Source organism: Protopterus annectens, chromosome 14.part0 (genome assembly GCF_019279795.1).
Source record: "Protopterus annectens isolate FY-2018-M chromosome 14.part0, PAN1.0, whole genome shotgun sequence".
NCBI lineage: Eukaryota > Metazoa > Chordata > Ceratodontiformes > Protopteridae > Protopterus > Protopterus annectens.
The window spans coordinates 490430849-490451310 of NC_056748.1; the positions used below are offsets into that span (position 1 = coordinate 490430849).

The 20462-nt window shown below is 38.0% G+C and overlaps 1 protein-coding gene across 2 annotated transcripts in view; it reads left to right on the plus strand.

The window, feature by feature from the left end:
- SLIT1 (slit guidance ligand 1) overlaps nt 1-20462 on the plus strand; it is a 3022655-nt gene that overhangs the window by 2674087 nt on the left and 328106 nt on the right. For both annotated transcript variants that reach the window (XM_044056244.1, XM_044056245.1), the window contains exons 28-29: nt 8452-8549; nt 9691-9830. In XM_044056244.1, coding sequence (XP_043912179.1) covers nt 8452-8549; nt 9691-9830 — 238 coding nt within the window. The remainder of the gene's footprint in view (nt 1-8451; nt 8550-9690; nt 9831-20462) is intronic.

Genomic DNA, 20462 nt, shown 5'->3' on the forward strand with positions numbered 1-20462 from the left:
TTAGTGTGTCCAAATCACCTGCTGCATGTCTTTGGAATGTGTGAGGAAACCCAAATGAACACAGGGAGGCCATGTAGACTCTGCACAGATGTAATCCCAGCTGAGAATTAAACTGGGGAAACCTCTTGCTGTGAAGCAACAATGTTACCTGCTGTACCACTGTGCCGTTCATCCCTCCTATTAACCTCACATGAAAAACCCTTTCATAAACTCACCCCTGCTGCTTTGATCACTTTGCCTTTAGAAATTACAGCACTAGACAACCTACCACTTTTCAAGAAAAAAAGTAAAACAATTGCTACAACAAGAGACACAGGTTAATGTAATCATGCCCTAGCTGTGATTCTCATGCCTATCAAACTAAGAGACCTATAAAGCATAGACTGTGATTACAAACTTTATGTACATACTGTAAATATATGCAATTATTTTTTTAATCCCTTCTACTATACCTGTATTTTTCTGTTTACCTTTAAAAACTTGAATCACAGTGGTTCGTGTGCTCATATGAGTGACTCGAAACCACAGAAGTGTAAACATCGACAGTCCTTAATGTTCGAAAAACAGCAAATCAAAAAGCAGATTTGCTGTTTTCCAAATATTAATGTTGAACAAAAAAAAAACTAAGTGTAACTGCGCCCCCCCACACACCCCCTACTTTATTATTCAAACTCCGAGATCGCACTACAGTGGGGAAAGGAACCATTTCCCAATCTCTACTATAGTGCATTCCGCCTCAGAATGTCGAATGTGCAATGAGCGAATCTCACTGTGCATTCGCTCATTGCACATTCTAACTTTTTCCATTCGGCGTTTGCAAATCTTGCAGACTGCCTTTCGCACAATTACTGTTCGCCTATGTGCAATATGCACATCTAAAGGTAAACCTTTTCTTACACCTTTAGTTTACTTTCCCTCTACTTAGCTCCTTCTTCAATTGTAATCCTATTTTTTACTCTTTTACAACTCAACACTATTTTTTCTCTCCTCTCGTAAATATTGCCCTATCTTCAATCTACTACTCCTGCCCTCTCTCTATACCAGGAACTCCTTCCACATCCACTTCCCATCTAAATTTTGTGTTATCTTACAGAAACTTAGCTCAGTACTGCTTTATTTTTCCTCAGTTCAGCTATTCATAATTTGTACTTATCACGTACTTAATCCCTTTACAAATTTTATCTATCAGTGAAAATGTTTCTATATGTAATTAAACAAGTTTTGTGTTGTTTGTAATGCCTTTCCTTAATAGCCAAGTAAGTAGCTGAAAGGATCCTTTAGCAGTCCACCTACCTAGTTAAACAAACAAACAAGTAAATGCAAAAATAAAATAGAAACGCATAAAAGTTGTTATTTTGACACATGTATACTTTTATAATGGCTTAGACACTTATTGCCCAGTATTAGTTTTTTTGAGTAACCACCAATGACCTGTGATACTGTTACACAAATTGATGTTCAATAATATGCCAGCTTTGTTTTGTTTTACATAATCATCATTTTGCAAAAATTCATTCTGATTATTTGTTTCAGCATTCAATCAACTTTCCCAATATAAGTTAGGAATGTTAGTATACGGAGGTGTAAATATGATCAAAATTATTTTTAAAATATCTTGACACTGCTTTTAAAATTTATTAGTAAAATATATTACAAAACAGTGTAAGAAATTTCTCTGTGTGGAAGATTTTCAGTCCCTATATTTCTAGTTAATCACTGTATATTAATCAGATCAGACAATACGTTCGCTACTTCTACTACTGTTGTCTGATCTGATTAATATACAGTGATTAACTAGAAATATGTGGACTGAAAATCTTCCACACAGAGAAGTTTCCTACACTGTTTTGTTTTTAGACCCACTACACTTTAGTGGGTTGTTTTGAGACTTCAGGGATACCACGGAGATTACTTGTAAAATATATTACAAAATTCTCTGCCCATTAATCATTGCAATAGTCAACCATTAACAAATCTATTTGATAGGTGAATATTTTTAAGTTTTATATGGAAAACGTCCATATGTTACTCAAAAACTTTACTTACCTGTAAAGTCAGTTGTTTTTGCCCAAGACTAACATTGTGTAGGTCATTTTACAGTATGAATGGTTTTGAAAGCCTCTTCTTAAGCACAGTCAGTTACACCTTCTTTTTTGCTGAGGTTTTATTAAGCAACTACCAAGGCTGGGATTCATAGCTAGGTTGCTAGCGCACATAATAATGCAAGGTACCTGGCATACTAGGCAAGCCTTTTCCAATTCATAGTGCTCCCCACTTCCCAGTAGTGTTGCCTTGGTCTAATGAGCAGTGAGAATTTCATGTGTTGTACGTTAATTGACTTCATTAGCATCCCTTTGCACTGTTTGCAGGGACCACTGCTCAGTATTATGATTCATAATGTCCAAACTAGGCAATTTCCCTGTAGAGCAGAACACAAGAGAGAGTAAATGTACGATGCATTTTAGCTTTGCCATTTCAGTAGGGAGAATCTGCACGAGGCAACTTCACCCTGCTCAGACTGCCACTCTAGTTAAGTAGTGCATTAAGGTGTGTGTGTGTGTGTGTGTGTGTGTGTGTGTGTGTGTGTGTGTGTGTGTGTGTGTGTGTGTGTGTGTGTGTGTGTGTGTGTGTGTGTGTGTGTGTTGAGGGGAGTAACTTTGTCTACTACTTGTCTGCTTTACCTAATGACACACATTCCTTTTCAGTTACATATAACACTGCAGGGAATGTGCATACTGTTAATCACAGTTTTTCATAGTGGACCTGTTCAGTTTATGAGTGCAGTGTAAGTTGTACTACAATGCATTTCTTTAAGAATGCCATCCTTTAACTGTCAACATGGTCAGCACAAGTTTTTCTTCTCAACTGCTGCTCCATTTGATCACTTAATTTCTTTCTATCCTTTTTTGGCTAAATTCTGCTGCTTTCTGCAGTCAGAGAGGAATCTTTACAAATAAGCTGGCTTTATTCTTAATTTAAAGTATATCTGAATAATGTAACATCAAACTGACAATATTCCAAAGGCAAAATCAGAACTTAATACTGCAAGAATACTCCCAGTGCTCTGAGGACGGAATGTTCACAAACAAATAATGCATGTTTTTGTTTATGTGCATACTAAATGGTTTGTTCTAGTTGTTAATAAATGTTTCATATAAACAACACAGGCACATTGCATATATGACAGTGAACTGTAATATACTATCAACTGTCATATCATATTTTCATGGAGCGGGGTCATGTATATTCTTTCTTTCTTTCTTTCTTTCCTAGAAGGTTACATGTGCAACTAGATGCACAAAACAGCTAGACAGACTGACCACACATGACTGTATTATTGTTTCAAAATCTTTTGTGACAAATGAAGCAAAGTTCAATCCAGGTATGGCATGGGAAGTTTGATCAACCCTATGTCTGACATAATATCTCAGTAGTTACAGATTCATAATCTTGTGACGGATGAATGGAAGTTGTGGCCTACTGAGTCCTTGTCAAACCCGCCCTTGTTTTTGGTCTCATCTTTCCTGAATGCCTCACCTCTTTAGAATGGAATTCTGCATCCAACAAAGGAAGGGAGTTTCTTGGATCCCCCAACTATTCTGTAAATAAGCTTCTTCTCATCTCAGGTTTCATACACAGTCTTAGTAGTTTATCAGACATAATCTTTCCTCCCTACCCTGTCTTTCCTCTTTAGATATGCTTCTCTAGCTTCCTTTCAGGATTCTACAGACCAGATGATAACATCCCTTCTACTTCTTTTCTGTTCCAGACTGTATATTTTCACTGTCTTTAGTCTTTCTCTTCAAAGCCCATCTGCTCATGTCCGTTTATCTTTTAAGTTACCCAACTTACAACCCCCCCCCCCCCCAGGCCACCAGAACTGAACACAGTGCCTCAAGATGGAACATCAAAAATGCAATTGTTCGAATCACTAAAGGTCAACCTTTAATGATCGCAAAATGTTTTTAAAAAAAAAGGTAAAGTAAAGGGTGTAGGCAGGAGGGCAAGCCCCCCTGCACCCCCCACCCCCTGCTACTTAAATATACCAACTCCAAGACCACACTACAGTGTAGGAAAGGGAAACCTTCCCTTTCCTGGGCTTAACTCTGTTAAAGTGCTATCTCGGAGTTGGTATATTTAAGTAGGGGGGTGTGGGGGGGTACAAGGCTCACAGCAGTTACTTTTGTTTCTTTTACATTTTCAAAGTTTTAGTACTTCAATCATATGGTGTCAACCATATGGTATTCGAAGTACTGAAACTTCGATAATGTAATATGTAACCCCTCAAGATAGGCTTTAGACGAGATATGCATATAAGAAAGAATGACTGCTAATTTTCTGGAATAAATTCCTCTTGTTATATGCCTGGGCTATCTGTTTTTCTATTGCTCTGTATACAGTGCCAAACTGTATATCAATACTATGACATGAACCTCAAGGCATTACAAAATATATTAATACTTTAAACTTTTCTTGCTTAAAAATAGCATGGCTTTGCATTTTTATTTTCATTTTATTCATTTATTTATTGCACTGAAATGAGGCTGCCTCTTCCCCGTGGACTCTGCTAACATGTTTGTGTCCTTCTGTAGCCCCCTTCCTTATTTAAAGCTAATGCTGTCATGCTCATGTCACTCACAGGAAAGCTTTTCTTGCTTAACAATCTTCTTGTGATCAAACAAAACCGCAGCAAAGACAAATAATACCAAGAACCTGGTAAGGGAGCAGCAAACAGTGCAGTCAAATGCCAGCTCGCCAGGTAGTCACAATCCACCAAGCCATTAAATGCAGATACGTTAATTCTAATGGATAAGAAATTAAAAGAAATTTGGCAAAGCACAATCATTTATTTGATTTGTTTAAAAATATGAATGCACTAAGCACTTTTCTCCCATCCAAATTTCGGGACATCTTCAGAGTAAAACCCATACACTATGGTTCAGTTAAATACATACTAAAAGACTCACTTTGCTCTCCACAATCAATAAACAAATCAAATAAATAATTGTGCTTCAACAAAGTTTGTTTCATTTCTTTGCTGTTAGGATTACCATATCTGCACTTAATCTCCTTGTGATACTACCAGCTGTGCCTAATATAGGATCACTTACAATCCTGACTCTTCCATTTTACATGATACCAGTTCATAAGTTCATAGATAAGTAGTAGGCTTTCTGCCCTTGTGGGCCATTTTAAGCCTAGCCAATTTCCCACAGACATGAGAATCAAACTCTATTGCATGTGTCTATGAGGTAAACACCTTAACCGTTATGCCAACCCCACCCCTAACTATTCTGAACAACAATGCTTCCATGGGTTTTAAACTTCCTTTTAGACTGGTACATTGTTTAACCAGTTGAGCTAATGGACAATACAAATTCCCTATACTAGCCATCTTCTAATCACCTTATCAGTTTAGTCTCCACCCTATTCCCTTCAATTAATCTATTAATGTTTTATAAAGACTCTGTAAAGTTTATATAAACTATATTCCTTAGTTTTCCTCAGTCCAGCTCTACTATAGACATGAATGGATGAATATTCCCTCTATGAGGCCATGCTGGCTGAGGTATGATATGCTGTTAGCCTATAACATATATTACATATATAATATATATATATATATATATATATATATATATATATATATATATATATATATATATATATATATATATAGGTCTATATTAGAACACCAAACATTCAAAATGTCAAGTGTTCTAATATCGAACCCTACCAATTGAAAATACTAAACATCGAACATTCAGAATAGCAAATTTTTTTCCTAGGGAAAAAAATTTGCTGTTCCAAAACACATACACACAACACAAGCACACCAAACAAACAGCAATCTATACACTTACACCTAAACTCTTACACCTAACCCTACACTAAACTATACGCACACACCACTAACTATCCACTTACCTTAACCCAAACCCTAACCCTAAGGTCCATCACTATCGCACACTCACCTCACCCGTGCCCTAACCCTAACTCACCTACCCCGCCCTAACCCTCACGTCTACACAGTTGCATACTTACCTGACCCGCGCCCTAACCCTAACTCACCTAACCCGCCCTAACCCTCACGTCCACACAATCACACACATACCTAACCCGCGCCCTAATCCTAACTCACCTAACCTGCCCTAACCCTCACATCTACACAATCGCACACATACCTAACCCGCACCCTAACCCTAACTAACCTAACCCACACTCAATCGCACACTTACCTGAACCCGGCCTGTAACTTTCCACCAGAGCGCTGAAAATACCGAAGCAACAGAAACGGACAACCAAATTCTTTCCCTAGGAAAAAATTTGGTTTTCTGTTTCTTCGATATTTTCAGCTGAAAACAGGTCAATATTAGAACACTCGACATTTTAAATGTTCGGTGTTCTAATATAGACCCTATATAAAATATATATATATATATATATATATATATATATATATATATATATATATATTACAAAGACGTGTCTGGAACATTTCTCCCTGGGCCTCTGCTGAAAATTGGCTGTGTTCCAAGTCAGACTTTCCTGGTTAGCAAATGTTAAATAAATAGCAAATGTTAAATAAATAAATATAAAACTCTTTCAAGCTGATCCTTCAGGAACGTATCCATTACCTTTCTGAGAACTGAGTTGATGTTTCCTGTCTTGTTCCTATGTCACGTATGTATCATAGCCATATTTCAGTCTCTTAATATCTTGCCAGTCTTCAACCTTGTGTCATACAGAGCTGTCACCAGCCCCAATAAAGCCCCAGCCACTTCCTTATGGACTCTCAGGTGCAATCCATCAAATACTTCAGTTTTAGTCCCATATAGTTTTTTTATTCATTTTTTTTTTTTGCCACTTCTGAGAAGATAATGCCATCCATCCAGCCCAACCACATTTGACTTACCTCTCCATTTTAGGTATTTCCACTTTTCTTTTTTAATGATTGCTGCAAAGTACTGACTGCGTATTTGATTGACTTTCATGATTTACAAATTTTATTTATCTATGACCCCCAACACATGCAAAACTTCCAGCTGGGGCTATATCAGGATTTCTGCATCATTTGTGGGGGATTCTGAAGCTCCCCCTTTAACTTCATCTTCACAGATTCATAGGTTAATGTGTAACTATTAGGTCTACCGTCAAGAAGACCAGTTAAAAGTCTCGTCTAATTTTCCAGTTACCTCAGAGCCCTAATTAGTTAAGTGACTTCTTGAGAGTCACACAATAGGAAACTGCAGGCTTAGAATCACACCCTGAATTTAATGACAGCTTATTAACAGCTCATAGCCATAATCTTCTACACTATCTGCCAGACAAAAATGCATTGAAGCTTCCCTGATCAGGAACTGAATTTACATTATGGCAGTGACAGTGCCAAATCTTAAAAAACAGACCACCTGAGATTCTGCCAAAAAACTCAGACAATGACTGGTGGTCAGGACTGAAATCTGGACCCAGGAGTTTGGAGGAAGAGATCTTACCATTAAACTACTGTGGTGCTCCAAAGATTTAAGCATTGGCTGTCTCAAACCACAAGCACAAATTATATCCCTAGAGCAACAAGCCAGTGGTTGGTGTGACATCTGACAACTTCTTTTCTCTTTTTTTGCCACATATGTTGAAGCCAGCTCTGCTGCCTTATAACTGGCTTTTATATATCCTGTCATTCTCATTTTGTTCATTAAACAGCAATTCTGTTTGACTACTAGTGCTTCCATCACTACCCTGGTTAAGCAAGATGGACTTTTACTTATTCCTTTCTGCATTTCTTTCCACTGCTGCCAGCTGATCCACTCAGCTTCTTTTACAACTTTATTACTTAGTCTCCAGTCCCCTTTTCCTACCTTATATTTCTCTCACAGTTTGTCTGTTAACATATCAGGTTTTACCCCTAGTCCATCTCATTTACCTTGGAGTGTTATCTGTTCATATCCCAATAATGAACACTAGAAATGCATGGTCATTGTATCCTGACAGATCTGTTGGCCTTGTCTCTTTGGTTTCATTTCCTCTTCCCCAAACATGCTCAGGCAATTTATCACTTTTGCAGGGGGGTTTAACTTTCTGTGTGGCTCCATCTGTTTTAATCCTGTCTCTCTCTCTTCCTGATATTGCCTTCATTCATACAACAGCTCTCCTTTAACACTGTATGGTTTGCTCAGTTTTGATATCATAACTAGTAAACCTTCTCAGAATGTGTTCTGTCCTATTATCAGTTTTAAACATTGTAGCTGCTAAAGTTGTCCTGGAAGTCTGAGACCCAGTGACATTCAACACTACAGTTTGGTTACTGCTTTTATGTCTTAAAAGGAAACTTTTGCACTTCCTATAGGGAAGATTGTTATGTAACGAGCATTGAGTATTTCATATCTAAGAAGGTTCAGTAACTCCTGATATTTTTTCTTTGTCCTCTCCACCCTTGTGGAAATCTGTCAGGGCAAGAACTGTGAAGTCATTATTAATGCCTGCTTCAGCAATCCGTGTAAAAATGGTGGAACGTGCCAAACCAAGGAGGGAGAAGGCAGCAACTTTGTGTGAGTAAAGAAACCAGCTCCTAATGCTCTAAATGGAAATCTTAAGTTTATTGTTGAAATATTTTAAAATTATTTTTTTACAAGTTTAGTGAAATAGTATAAGATGATATTGCGGAAGACGTGGACTCTGTACTTTCATAATTTCTAGAAGGCAGAAAGAGACTGATGCAGTAAACTAGCGGATCTTCTTACTTGTCCAAGTTCAGGAAATAAATAAGCAGTCATTACTACTGAAACCACAAGCCATTTCCTCCAAATTTAGTACTATAAGCTCCAAGCTGACTTGTGTCATAGTAAAGTGAAAGTCTTTATTTTAATATGGCAGTCAAAAATTAATATACACTTCTGATGTATAAAACGAAGTACATAGCAGATAGAGCCACATTGTTTTTACATCAAAGAGGCACATTACCCCAAAGTCCCAAGCAATGAAACATGAAGATTCAGATGGGAGAAAAAGATGACTGAGAAAATCCAGCCAGGCTATAAACATTCAGCCTGCTAGGCATTTCATAGTTTACAAAAGCTGGCATTAATCTGATTTCCTTCAGGAATAACATACATGCAGTAGGTAGGATGGCATTAAGCCTGTAAGTAACCAAAATCATTCCAGCAGTGGTGAAAAATTTTAACTCTCTTCTTCCTGCTTCCCGAAATGGAGTGCTTTAATGTCAACAAGGCATCCTTGTCCATTCCACATGGTTATTTATTCAGTAATTTGACTCTGCATATGGTTTGTAGTGATAACTTATTGTCTCTTAGTCACCACCAGAAGACACTGAAGAATTAAATTAGGCTTTATATTCTGCTTGACACATGCATTCAGACATACCACACACATCCACATGCATGTGCACATACAAATGCCCACCCAGAAGTGGAGAAAAAAGTTTACTTCATAGTCATCTTTGGCCTTTCTCCAAGTTGCATCTACATTAATTTTAAGTCTTGAAATATCAGCTCTGCAGTTATCTTCCTGTTGTCTTAGTGATATTTAATATGTTTGTTTGCATCTATGAGTAAAACATATTTCATGTAATCTCCTCATCTGTAGACAGAACAAACACGCAAGAAAGCAACTGTGACTTTATAAAATTTGCTTATTAACTATGTGCTTTTTTTCTTTCTGCCCCATTTGCAGCTGTTCCTGCCCAGGTGGCTACACAGGAACAACCTGTGAGAAGAATGAGGATAACTGCCTGGAACATAAGTGTGAGAATGGAGGTAGCTGTGTGGACGGCATTGACAGGTATAGCTGCCTGTGCACGCAGCACTACACAGGTAATAACACTGATGAAGCATAAAAGGCTTCTAATAGATGGATAACTCCAAACATCTAAGCAGTGTACTCATTTTCCTAATTAATTCTGTACTTCTTTTAATAGCAGACTGTGGGGCAAAGATGTGGCAACAGCAGTGGTTACATGTCACCTCTTCTTTCTTCAGATAGCCGTTCCCTTGCATATCATCTGGGTTCTGTTAATACAGAGATCTGCACTACCTTTGTGTAAGCTCTACCACTGTCCAAGCTACTGAGACATGTCTGACAGTGTGTTCAGTGCATTCATTGCATCTGCTCATTTGACTCAACCCTGACTCCAACCCAAGTCTCTGTCCATGTTGTGATGATTCTGTGACATCATTCCTAATCCCCAAGTTCTCAGAGTCCACTTTTAATGAATCACTGCTGTCATATATGTATACTTTAACCAGAGCCCCTTGTCTTTATTTGTATTGATTCCTTATCCATTTTGCTGAAAAGTAAGCATTGCTAAACTATTGTCCATGGTGATGACTAGGGCTGCTTGAATATTGCCTTTTTTTTTACTTGCTTACAATACTGTTTCTTGTTACTAAAGGTCTGTACTTGTTGTAACTTTCTGTCACATTTATCATAGTGAAGGGCTCATTTTGTCCATAGTCACATTGCTCCCTATGCACACACACACAAACACACGCCATACCTCTGAAACTCTCAGAAAAAGAAAGCTGGACAAAACCGTAAATAAAAGTGGGACAGAGGTCCAAAAATAGGGGATATTTTTAAATATTGCTCTTACAAACTTACAAAGTTGATAAAAACAGATTTTCCATACACATGAATTTTTGAAGGGTATTTAGTCTGAAACTCAAATGTCTGTCATTATTTTCTAAAATCAGTCTTTAATGATTTGCCACTAATTTGCCAGAAAACCACAATGTTATGAAAAATGGACCCAAAATATTGAGGCAACAATTTGGACATTCTGTGAAAATCTGTATAGCTGAGAAGTATGATACACACACTGTAGCAAGGGTAAAACACTGTAGCCTGCTTCTTTAGTTCAAGAGTACAGTTTATTTATAGTGAAAAATTCAAACATGTCTGACATTATGGACTTCCAGCCTTCCTTTTAAACAGCACTTCTCCAGGTAATTCACATTAGATTATACTATTTCATTTTCTTACTACCATAATATGTCGCCTCACAGTAAGACGCTGTCCGGTTCGATTCTCAGCTAGAGCGTCTTCTGCGTGAAGACATGCGTGAATGGGCGTACCTTTGTTGAAGGTTGTGCGTCAGGGCTGGTAACTCGGCACTTAAAAATCAACTACCAATCATTAGCGGACCGGAGTTCCGCTGTGGCGACCCCTAACCGGGAAAAGCCGAAAGACACAACAACTACCATAATATGTTACTAAGCTATATCACTATAAGTGTTTTCCGTAACATATGGTGTATATATAGCATATACAAATAGCATTGCCAACATATCAAATAGCCCTCGCCTGCTTCTAGAACATAATCCTGTTTCTGTACTGATTGAGGTTGTTTATGTGACCATATAATCCATCTGCATTCATGTGGCTATTGCCAAGCCTTTATCTGATTGTGAAATGAAAGGGCTGCACTGACAAAGCCAACCTACATAATTTGGTGTTTACATCCTTTTTCTGCAACTGCTATAGAGGTGTGTGGTCAGTAAATTAACTGAAGCTATGTCCACTCAAATAATAATGCAGATAAGTTACTGCCCACTTAATAGCAAGACATTACTACTCTAGGGCAGAGTATCTTGTCTCAGGTTTACTTAATCTTACAACTTAGGTAACAGACTAGATGTTCATCACTGCCTACTTCCTGAAATAAGATATATCCTAACTGTGTTTCAAATACACTGGTGTGTTCAACAAAGAGTTAAGAGAAGTCAGGGGCAACCAAGACTGGTTGTGAAGATAAGATAGTTTTCAGTTAGTTAAAACCTTATTTTCCTACTACAATCTACCATAGTCTGGAAGGGTGCCTCCCCTTTTGTAAAGTGTTTCAGAGATGCATTGTTGGTGTGGTATTGCTGTGGTAGCAATGTTGGGTCATTATTTTGTGTAGTAGCCTGCTAGTCTTAAGAATGCTTTTTTTATCTGTTTGGAATCTAATTACCCCTCTCCCAATTAAATACCTTAAGTGTCTAGCTTCCATCATAGAAAGCATAATTTTTAGCAGCATTAACTGTTAAATCCTGCCTCTCATAAGGAGTCCAGCATGGTTTGCATTTTAATAAATGTGACTCCCACTCTTCTAAAAAAAAAATACATCTTCAACATACATAGCTGAGTACTTAGCATTCAGAACTTTTATTATGAGCCTTTTATCATTGGAAAGAGCTCTGTGAAGTCCAAAGAGTAAGATAGTATAAAGAAATACTTTCAAGGGTGGAGAATGCCACCTTTTCATTGCTTCAAGGATGAGTGGAATCTACCAGCAGTGGTGGCTCATGCTATAGGACTGCAGCCCTCCCACCTGTAAAAAGAAAAAAGAAAAAAAAAAACGGCAAACATAAAATCAAAACAGAAAAAAAACTCCACGCATGCTCACAGCACAAACTTCTGAGTTGCAGAGCAGAGATGCCTTTCTCCCTTATCCAGTTAGGCAGTCTGGATAAGGGAAAAAGGCATCTCTGCATTGCAACCTAGAAGTCTGTGTGGTTGTCATCACCCGCACACAGAGAAGACTGGACTGCATCACCCGCAGGCTGGAGTCTTCAGCCTATCACAGGAAATAGAAACCAGCCACCAGCCAAACCGGAAACCAAAAGTAAGCTGTGTGTGGAAAGCAGCACATTGAACAGAGCGGTAAGTGTAATTTTATAGTTTGCTTTTATTTTCGATCCTGCCATCCTTTATGCTGCCGATGTAATTTTATAGTTTGCTGCCAATTTTCATAGTTTGCGATCCTGCCATTGTGCTTATATTTATGCTGTGTGTGTGTGTGTGTGTGTGTGTGTGTGTGTGTGTGTGTGTGTGTGTGTGTGTGTGTGTGTGTGTGTGTGTGTGTGTGTGTGTGTGTAAAATGCCCCAGTCACTATCTGCTGGTGGCTAGAGATGTCAGGCTTGAACCCTGTACCTTAAGTGCAGGTGGCAAGGGCCTGACTTCCCTACCCACCACCATTTGTAAATAAAAACAGATTTTTGCCTCATATTTGTTCTGTTCCTCATAAAATCTGTAATTTCTGAATGTTTGTTTTTCCCTTACAGAGTCAGTAGTGCAGTGGTGCACTGGTAGCATTGTTGCCTTACAGCTACAGGTTCTCTGGTTTGATTCTTGGCTAGGGGGCCTTCTGTGTGGTGTCTATATGTCTGAAATTCAAATGCCTGTTATTTTTATTTAACATGTTAACCAGGAAAGTCTGAATTGGAACAAAAGCCAATTTTAGCAGAGCAGGAAGAAACACTCCAGACTTCATATTCTTTAGAAAGTACATGGTAACACAAAACTCTTTATTCTAGCAATTTTCTAAGTTTGTAAGATTGGATATTTGAAATTTGTCCCTAACTTTTTGACTGTATTCCCCCATTATTGGCTTCGTCCAGGTTTTTTGTGCTAAGGTCGAGAGCTATGGCGAGAACTGAATTCACTGAATATGTTTGGGGGCTGTATTCCCCCATTACCCAGGTGTCTTTTGCTAAGAGGTTGAGAGCTATGTTCACAAAACAGCTGCTTTGGCATAGTGGTATGTATCTCTGACTGTTTTGCACAGGGGCCTGGGTTTGAGACTTGGCAGTAAAATGTATGGTGGTAACATAGCATCCTATTCTAGCAACTTTCCAACATTATACATGCAATATTTAAAATGAGTTCCTGGTTTTTGGGCTTTTGCCCCCCCCCCCCGATAAATGTTGGCTTTTTCCAAATTTCTTGTGCTGCAAAGTTCAGAGATACAGCTGAGTGTCGAGTAGATTTTTCAAGGAGCTGAGAGCTGCAGGGGAATTAAAGTTTAGTGCTGCTTATGCTGAGTCTGCTTGTATTGTTAATAGCACAACAGGTAGTGTACTTTTGATGCAGAAGGCTGTGGGTTCTACTCACACATTAGGTAGATGCATTGCTGACACTGTACTGTGTTGTAGAGAGGGGTGGATGCTGCAGTCCTTTTTTGTGAAGATACCTAGTAACAATGAACCTGTTGTCATCCATTCCCTATTGCAATTACTAGATTATTTTTTTTAATGCAACATAGGCAATTTATTCCTCAAGGGCAACAGGCACTTTACTTGTAGATGAAACGATGAACTATCAAGTTGTTTGCTAGCAGCAACCTCTTCATTAGTTACAGATTTCTTTAATGTGGGAATTATTTAGATGACTTTTACTACTTCAGATATTGTGCATATGTACTGATACTGGTGGACTGTAGAATTTTGAGTAGACTTTTATGATGGAAATGTTCTGAATTAGGCAGTTGGTGCATGGATTTTGTTTCATTGTTTATTGGAAAAATGTTCAAAACAATAAATTAAAACGCTCTCTAACAACTGTACTGTATTGTACAAGGAATATAATTTAATATAATCAGGAAGGTGTATCAAAGAGCACGTGTATGTTTTGTGTGCAAGGGGCCTATGATTTGAAAACAGCCCAAAGTTAATCTTTATCTGCCACTGGCAAAATGTATTTTCTTTGAATGTTGGTTTCAATGCTGCTTCAATGAATGAGAGTTTCAAGGGCAGAGAAGTTTTAATGCTAAGTCTGTTTTCATTGTGAGACTACATTGCTTTGTTTAGCAGATATCTATTAAGTGTTTGTGTTGTAAAATGTAAAATAAAACTTTCAAATGAAATCCAAATCATTGCAGAAGGAAAACAGTATGCACATTACAGTGTTTATGGTAAATGGGGTGAAATAACCAAGGAATGGGACATTGGAATGGCTGCAGGGGGGTGGCTCCATTCGACCATGATTTTTGTGAGGGGGGGAAGGGCAGCAAGCTCAGACAGGCCTGGCTGAACTATACCTCTCAACTGTCCAGATGTTTGCAGAATGATTTTTGCTTCTTATTTTTGGTTTGATCCTCATGACATTTGTGTTTTTCTTGCAAATCATTTAGGAATGAAGTCACTAAATAATGACAGACATTAAGTTTCAGACATCATGACCTTCAGAAAAACGCATGCTAAAGCAAGACCTGTTGTTCTAGCAACTGTCTTAAGTTTATACAAGAGCAATTTTTAGTACTGTTTGTATGTATTGTTCCCCCCAATATATTTGGCCTTGTCCAGATTTCCTGCATTAATAGGTTGAGAGGTTCATGCAAATTGCTTTACAGAATTAGGAATATCCAAACCTCTCAACTGTCCCCAATTTTGGCTCAAAATGTTGCTTTCCCCTTAATAATCCCTCTGCAAAATAGCAATTTTGGAAGAAAACATGGAGGGTTTACAATTATAAATAACTGTAATGATCAGAGTTATAGATTACTTTTATTTCAGAAATGCATGTAGATTCTCTAATTTTGTCAGTTGCTCAAGTTAACAGTACTAATATTAAAAAGGTATCCCTTCTTTGACAGGTTCCCAGCTGTATTGTGTGGCAATTTTATATTTCTGCATAATTTTTCATAAAATTGTGGTTTTCTGGCAAATTAGTGGCACATCATTAATGACTGAAGTTAGAAAAATAATGGCAGACATTTGAGTTTCAGATTTCATACCCTTCAGAAAATTCATACTAATCCAAGACCTACTACTATTCTATTATCTTTCTAAGTTTATAAGAGTAATATTTAAAAAATGTCCTTATTTTTGGGCCTGTGTCCCACTTCTATGTATGGCTTGGTCCAGATTTCTTGCTCTGAGGTTGAGAGGTATGAGTGTCAGAGTCATCATTATCAGCCAGAGACATTTCAAATTGTGACATACTTGTTGCACCCCACTCCCCCAAGTAGTGACTCTGGATGTGTCCAAGCAAGGCAAGGAGCAGTTATGCAGTGTAAGAGTGTGGAGTATTCCCCCATCCAAGGTAGACACAAGTACGGCAGTGGATTTTTATCTGTCCTTGATTTTGCAGAATGTTCTAGTTTTCTGTCATATTTTTATACTGTTGATTTATGCTTCTTCAGAAAATGCATGCTGTCGCAGTGCCCTGTTGCTCTGTGTTTAAGTAGCAATGCTTTAATGACCATCAGGTAAGCTTGTCGGGGGTTGTAAGATGCAAGTAAGCTTTATTAAGCATACTGTTAAAGAATTACCAACATTGAAAGCCTATTGTTGCCATGCAGAGAATATTTACATAACTAGATAATGCATAAGCCTTAGGTATTGAAATGCATATGACAGTATTTGTAATAAAGGACAGGATTACAGTATTTTAAGAAACTCATTACATTTGTTGGAGAATTGCAATCATCTTTGCAGGCTTTACATGTAAATGAAACAGAATGCCAATCTATCATGTGTGGTCCATAACCTGTGCAATAATCCTTAAAGCAATTTATCTTGACCTTGTTTCTTGTTTGCTGTTTATGTTTTACTTTGATCATGTCTTCCCCATGAAACAAGTAGATAGTTGTTGTCAGGCAGCAGGTCTTTTTGGATAAGAAACATTTTTATAAGTGGGGGTATCACAGAGATTGCTACTTTCAGCATGTTACTTGGTAATTTTATAAAGCTGAATATAAATTATAATTGGAATTGCACTACAAGGAGAAGTGGTTTGAGTTGAGTGCTGCTTGTTTTTTTTTAATACTTGATTTTGACTGGCATTCCAGTAATGTATTTAAAAAGTAATTTATTTTTTCATGCCTCACAACCTTTGTGTTTCCATCTAGATATTAAGTAAGCTGTCATGTAACCAATGCATTGAAATTGTTTTTTCTTCTACACTTCATTTTGTGTTGATTGGACTCTCGTAATGACGGTTTGGCACCCAGGGCAGCATATTTAATTAAAGTTCCAGTTGTTGTGGTTTTGAGCATTGCTCCACCCCTTTCTAGTTGGCCACACCCCATTCCCATTGGCCCCACCCATTCAGCTGTCTTCTGCAGCCCCCCTTTAATGTAAAGTCACCAGCCACCACTGTCTACCAGTACCCCTTGGTTAAATCTAGTACGCTCAAAAATCTTGTTTTGCTAAAGCTATGAGATCACCCACTCTGGACATTGGACAATTGTCAAATATAGATACGTTTTTGGAAATCATTACAAAGTCTTACGGAACTGTCCAGCTTAGGGGCTAAAACAGTTGGGCTGTGAGGCTCCTCAGTAACTCTCAGCTTAAGCATTTTTTTTCACTTCTTCACTTACTGCTTTTCTTTGGAACTATACTGTTTTAGGTTTATCTTATCACCAGGCACAGTTTTCAGTAAAATATTTGTCAGCAAGAACTCTCACTTCTTGCTTTTGGACTTTAGATAATGTGTGTGGTCTGTTTATACAACAGGGATATAATTCTGTGATATCCTACTAGTAAATAAATTAAGAAATTAGAAAGACATGCATCTGGAGCATTTCTCCCCGGGCCTCTGCTGAAAATTGGCTTAGTTCCAAGTCGGACTTTCCCAGTTAACAAATGTTAAATAAATAAATCCCAAGCTGAATTTTAAAATACAGCTTCAATTCATGCTTTTAAAGTTTTTGTTATCTGCTCTGATCTTCTCTTTCTAGTGTGTCAAACTTATTTTCAGCTGAGGTAAATAATACTAAGCCCCCGTACCCTCTTTTAAACTCTGTCATTTTTATTATATGCACCCTATTACAGCCATTTAACTCTTTGAAAATGTTTCTTAACTGTTGGCATAACAGATTTTAACCTGACTTAAAGGTTTGTAAAGTGTGCGGTCACTCTTTTAACTGACATTTTCTCCGCTCCTCCTTCCAAGTCTCGTTTTCTGTGTCTAGCAAGCCTCATGGATGTCTATCACAGATTAACTTATATTTAGTAAACTCTTTTGAAAGTTGGGTCACTTGTATTATGGTAAAGAGGACATTTAGAAGTAACTGACTCGTGCTTGCCATCCTTTTTGATGGCCTTACTTTAATGTAGAATTTAGAATTTTATTAAAGCCCTGTGCCAACACAGGAGTTTGAGGGTGGTACACTGAAGTTTTTAACTTTTACTTTAAAATACTGGTAAAGCTGGTACATTTCCTGGGACAAAAATGGGGTTCTCTGTTCCATGACCCTGGAGAAAATTAACACCAACTTTTTGGCTGTTCACATAGCAGAGGCTTTTCACATACATATTGCATCAGGAAACTCAGCTGCACAGTCGGTGATCGCTAGAATGTATTGGTAACTAATTCTAGACTTTACTAATGGACCTAACATCTGTGGCTATCCGTTTGAATGAGGCTTTGATACTATCATATGTATCAGTGGACTTCTAAATTTAGTATGTGGTGTCATCGCTTGACATTCTGGGTAGGTGCACACATGTTGTCAATGTCTTTCATTACACCAGGCCAAATAAAACAAAACTACAGTTATAGCTTTGATTTTGAGCCTTCCATTTCTACAACTCACACTTCAGACTTTGACACTAACAAAAGCTAATTCCCATTATGTTCCCTTAAAAAAGGAGCAAATCACTCTATTTTAAAACCTTTTTTATGAGTAGTCTGTGTAGTCTATTTAGCTGATTTGAGTACTTGAGAGTTATGAGCAATGAGGGAGAAGTAGGTGCATTTTTGAGGGCTAGGGATTTAAGGATTCATGGTGAAGACTATTTGGTGTCCTTCAAAAATATGATTATGTGCCATTTTCATCATAAGGTTCTAAAAGGTCTTAAAACTAAAAGCTAGTACATTACTTTTTCTTTGTCTTTGTCTATCAGGGGCAGCCGGTGCTGATCTTAGATTCGCTTGCAGACATACAGTCGTGCTCAACACATATTGCTCCTAGGCCTACTAATATTAGTTTATTACCACAAATACATCATAAGTATCTACACCCCCACCAACCCATTCAGTTGTTGTGTCTTTCGGCTTTTCCCGGTTAGGGGTCACCACAGCGTAACTCCGGTCCGCTAATGATTGGTAGTTGATTTTTACATGCCGAGTTACCAGCCCTGATGCACAACCTTCAACGAAGGTACGCCCATTCACGCATGTCTCCACGCAGAAGACGCTCTAGCTGAGAATCGAACCGGACAGCGTCTTACTGTGAGGCAACAATGCTACCACAGCACCACCACCGCGGGACCCACCAACCCATTCAGTACTCCTCTAATTTCTAACTTAATCAGCATAATTATATCACCTCACCTCCACAAAACCTCACACATAGAATTCTACATATTAAAAAATGACATTTACCAAACTACTACTCAAAATATCACACCTATGACTGATAAAATACTGTTACCCCAAACTATGTGGAGACATTCATCCTAATCCAGGTCCCAATATACCCACTACTTGTACCCCTCACAGTACAATATCCCACACCATCAGCAACCTAACACACAACAGTTCTGATCTCCTGTTATTAAATATAAACATAAGAAGCATGCTAAACAAACTACATGAATTTCATTCAACTCTTACTCTATACTCCGAAGACATTGTAGTCATAACTGAAACTTGGAGCAAGCCCCATATCAAAGACAATGAAATACTAATCCCAGCATACAACTTACTTAGACTTGATAGAACACAAAGATGCGGCACTGGTATAGCCATAGTACATAAAGACACACTGAGTTTAGAACACCTTTCAACTGATCCCACAAACTCAAAAATCTTAATTTCATGTCTCTCCCTAAAATCAAAAAAGAATATTATAATCATTGCCATCTATATCCCTCCAGGTAATAACACCTTATCAGTCAAGAACCTTCTCAGCTGGTCTGCCTCCACTTTCAATCAGAAAACTCTTATTCTGAGAGACTTCAACTTAGACTGGACCTCCTGCTCCTCTGAAAATCCCACAAACTTTCTTAACCTTTATGGCTTCTCTCAATTAATACAGGCACCAACCAGGACTGATAAACTTAGCAAAAAGCAGTCTGTCTTTAACTGGTCACTAACTAATAGACCCTCTCTTGGTTACCTTACTGGATGCCTTCCAGACAGTCTAAGTGACCATCATCCCATGTACTTACTTAGGAAGCACACGTGCCCTCAGAAAAACATCATATTTAAACATGTTCACACCAAAACATTCTTCTCTCCAAATAACTTAAATTCTCTTCTCAAACAATATGACTGGACCCCCCCCCCCCCAATCACCTACACTTGGATTTAGCAGTTGAATATTTCAATAAAACTTTCCTAAATATACTAAACAGTCAAGCACCCCTTAGACGAATCTGGGTTAAAACCAAGAAGCTCCAGTGGTTATCTAAGGATACCTTACAGCTTCTTAAACAAAGAGACAGAGCTTGGTTTCATTATCAAGACAGCAAAAACCAAACTTCCTATGATTCATATTGACAACCTAGAAACCTTGCCAAAAAAACAAATCAGAAGAGACAAAGAAGACTACTACACATCACCCAACAAAAGCATCAAAAATAACCCCCACAAATTCTGGGCAGCCTTAAAACAGATCCCTAATCCTGGTCAAACCACTAAACCATCTCCTACCACTACAAACACCAAAGAAAGTATAGCATCTCAATTTAACTCATACTTCATAAACTCAATTCTATCCCTAGTAAAGTGT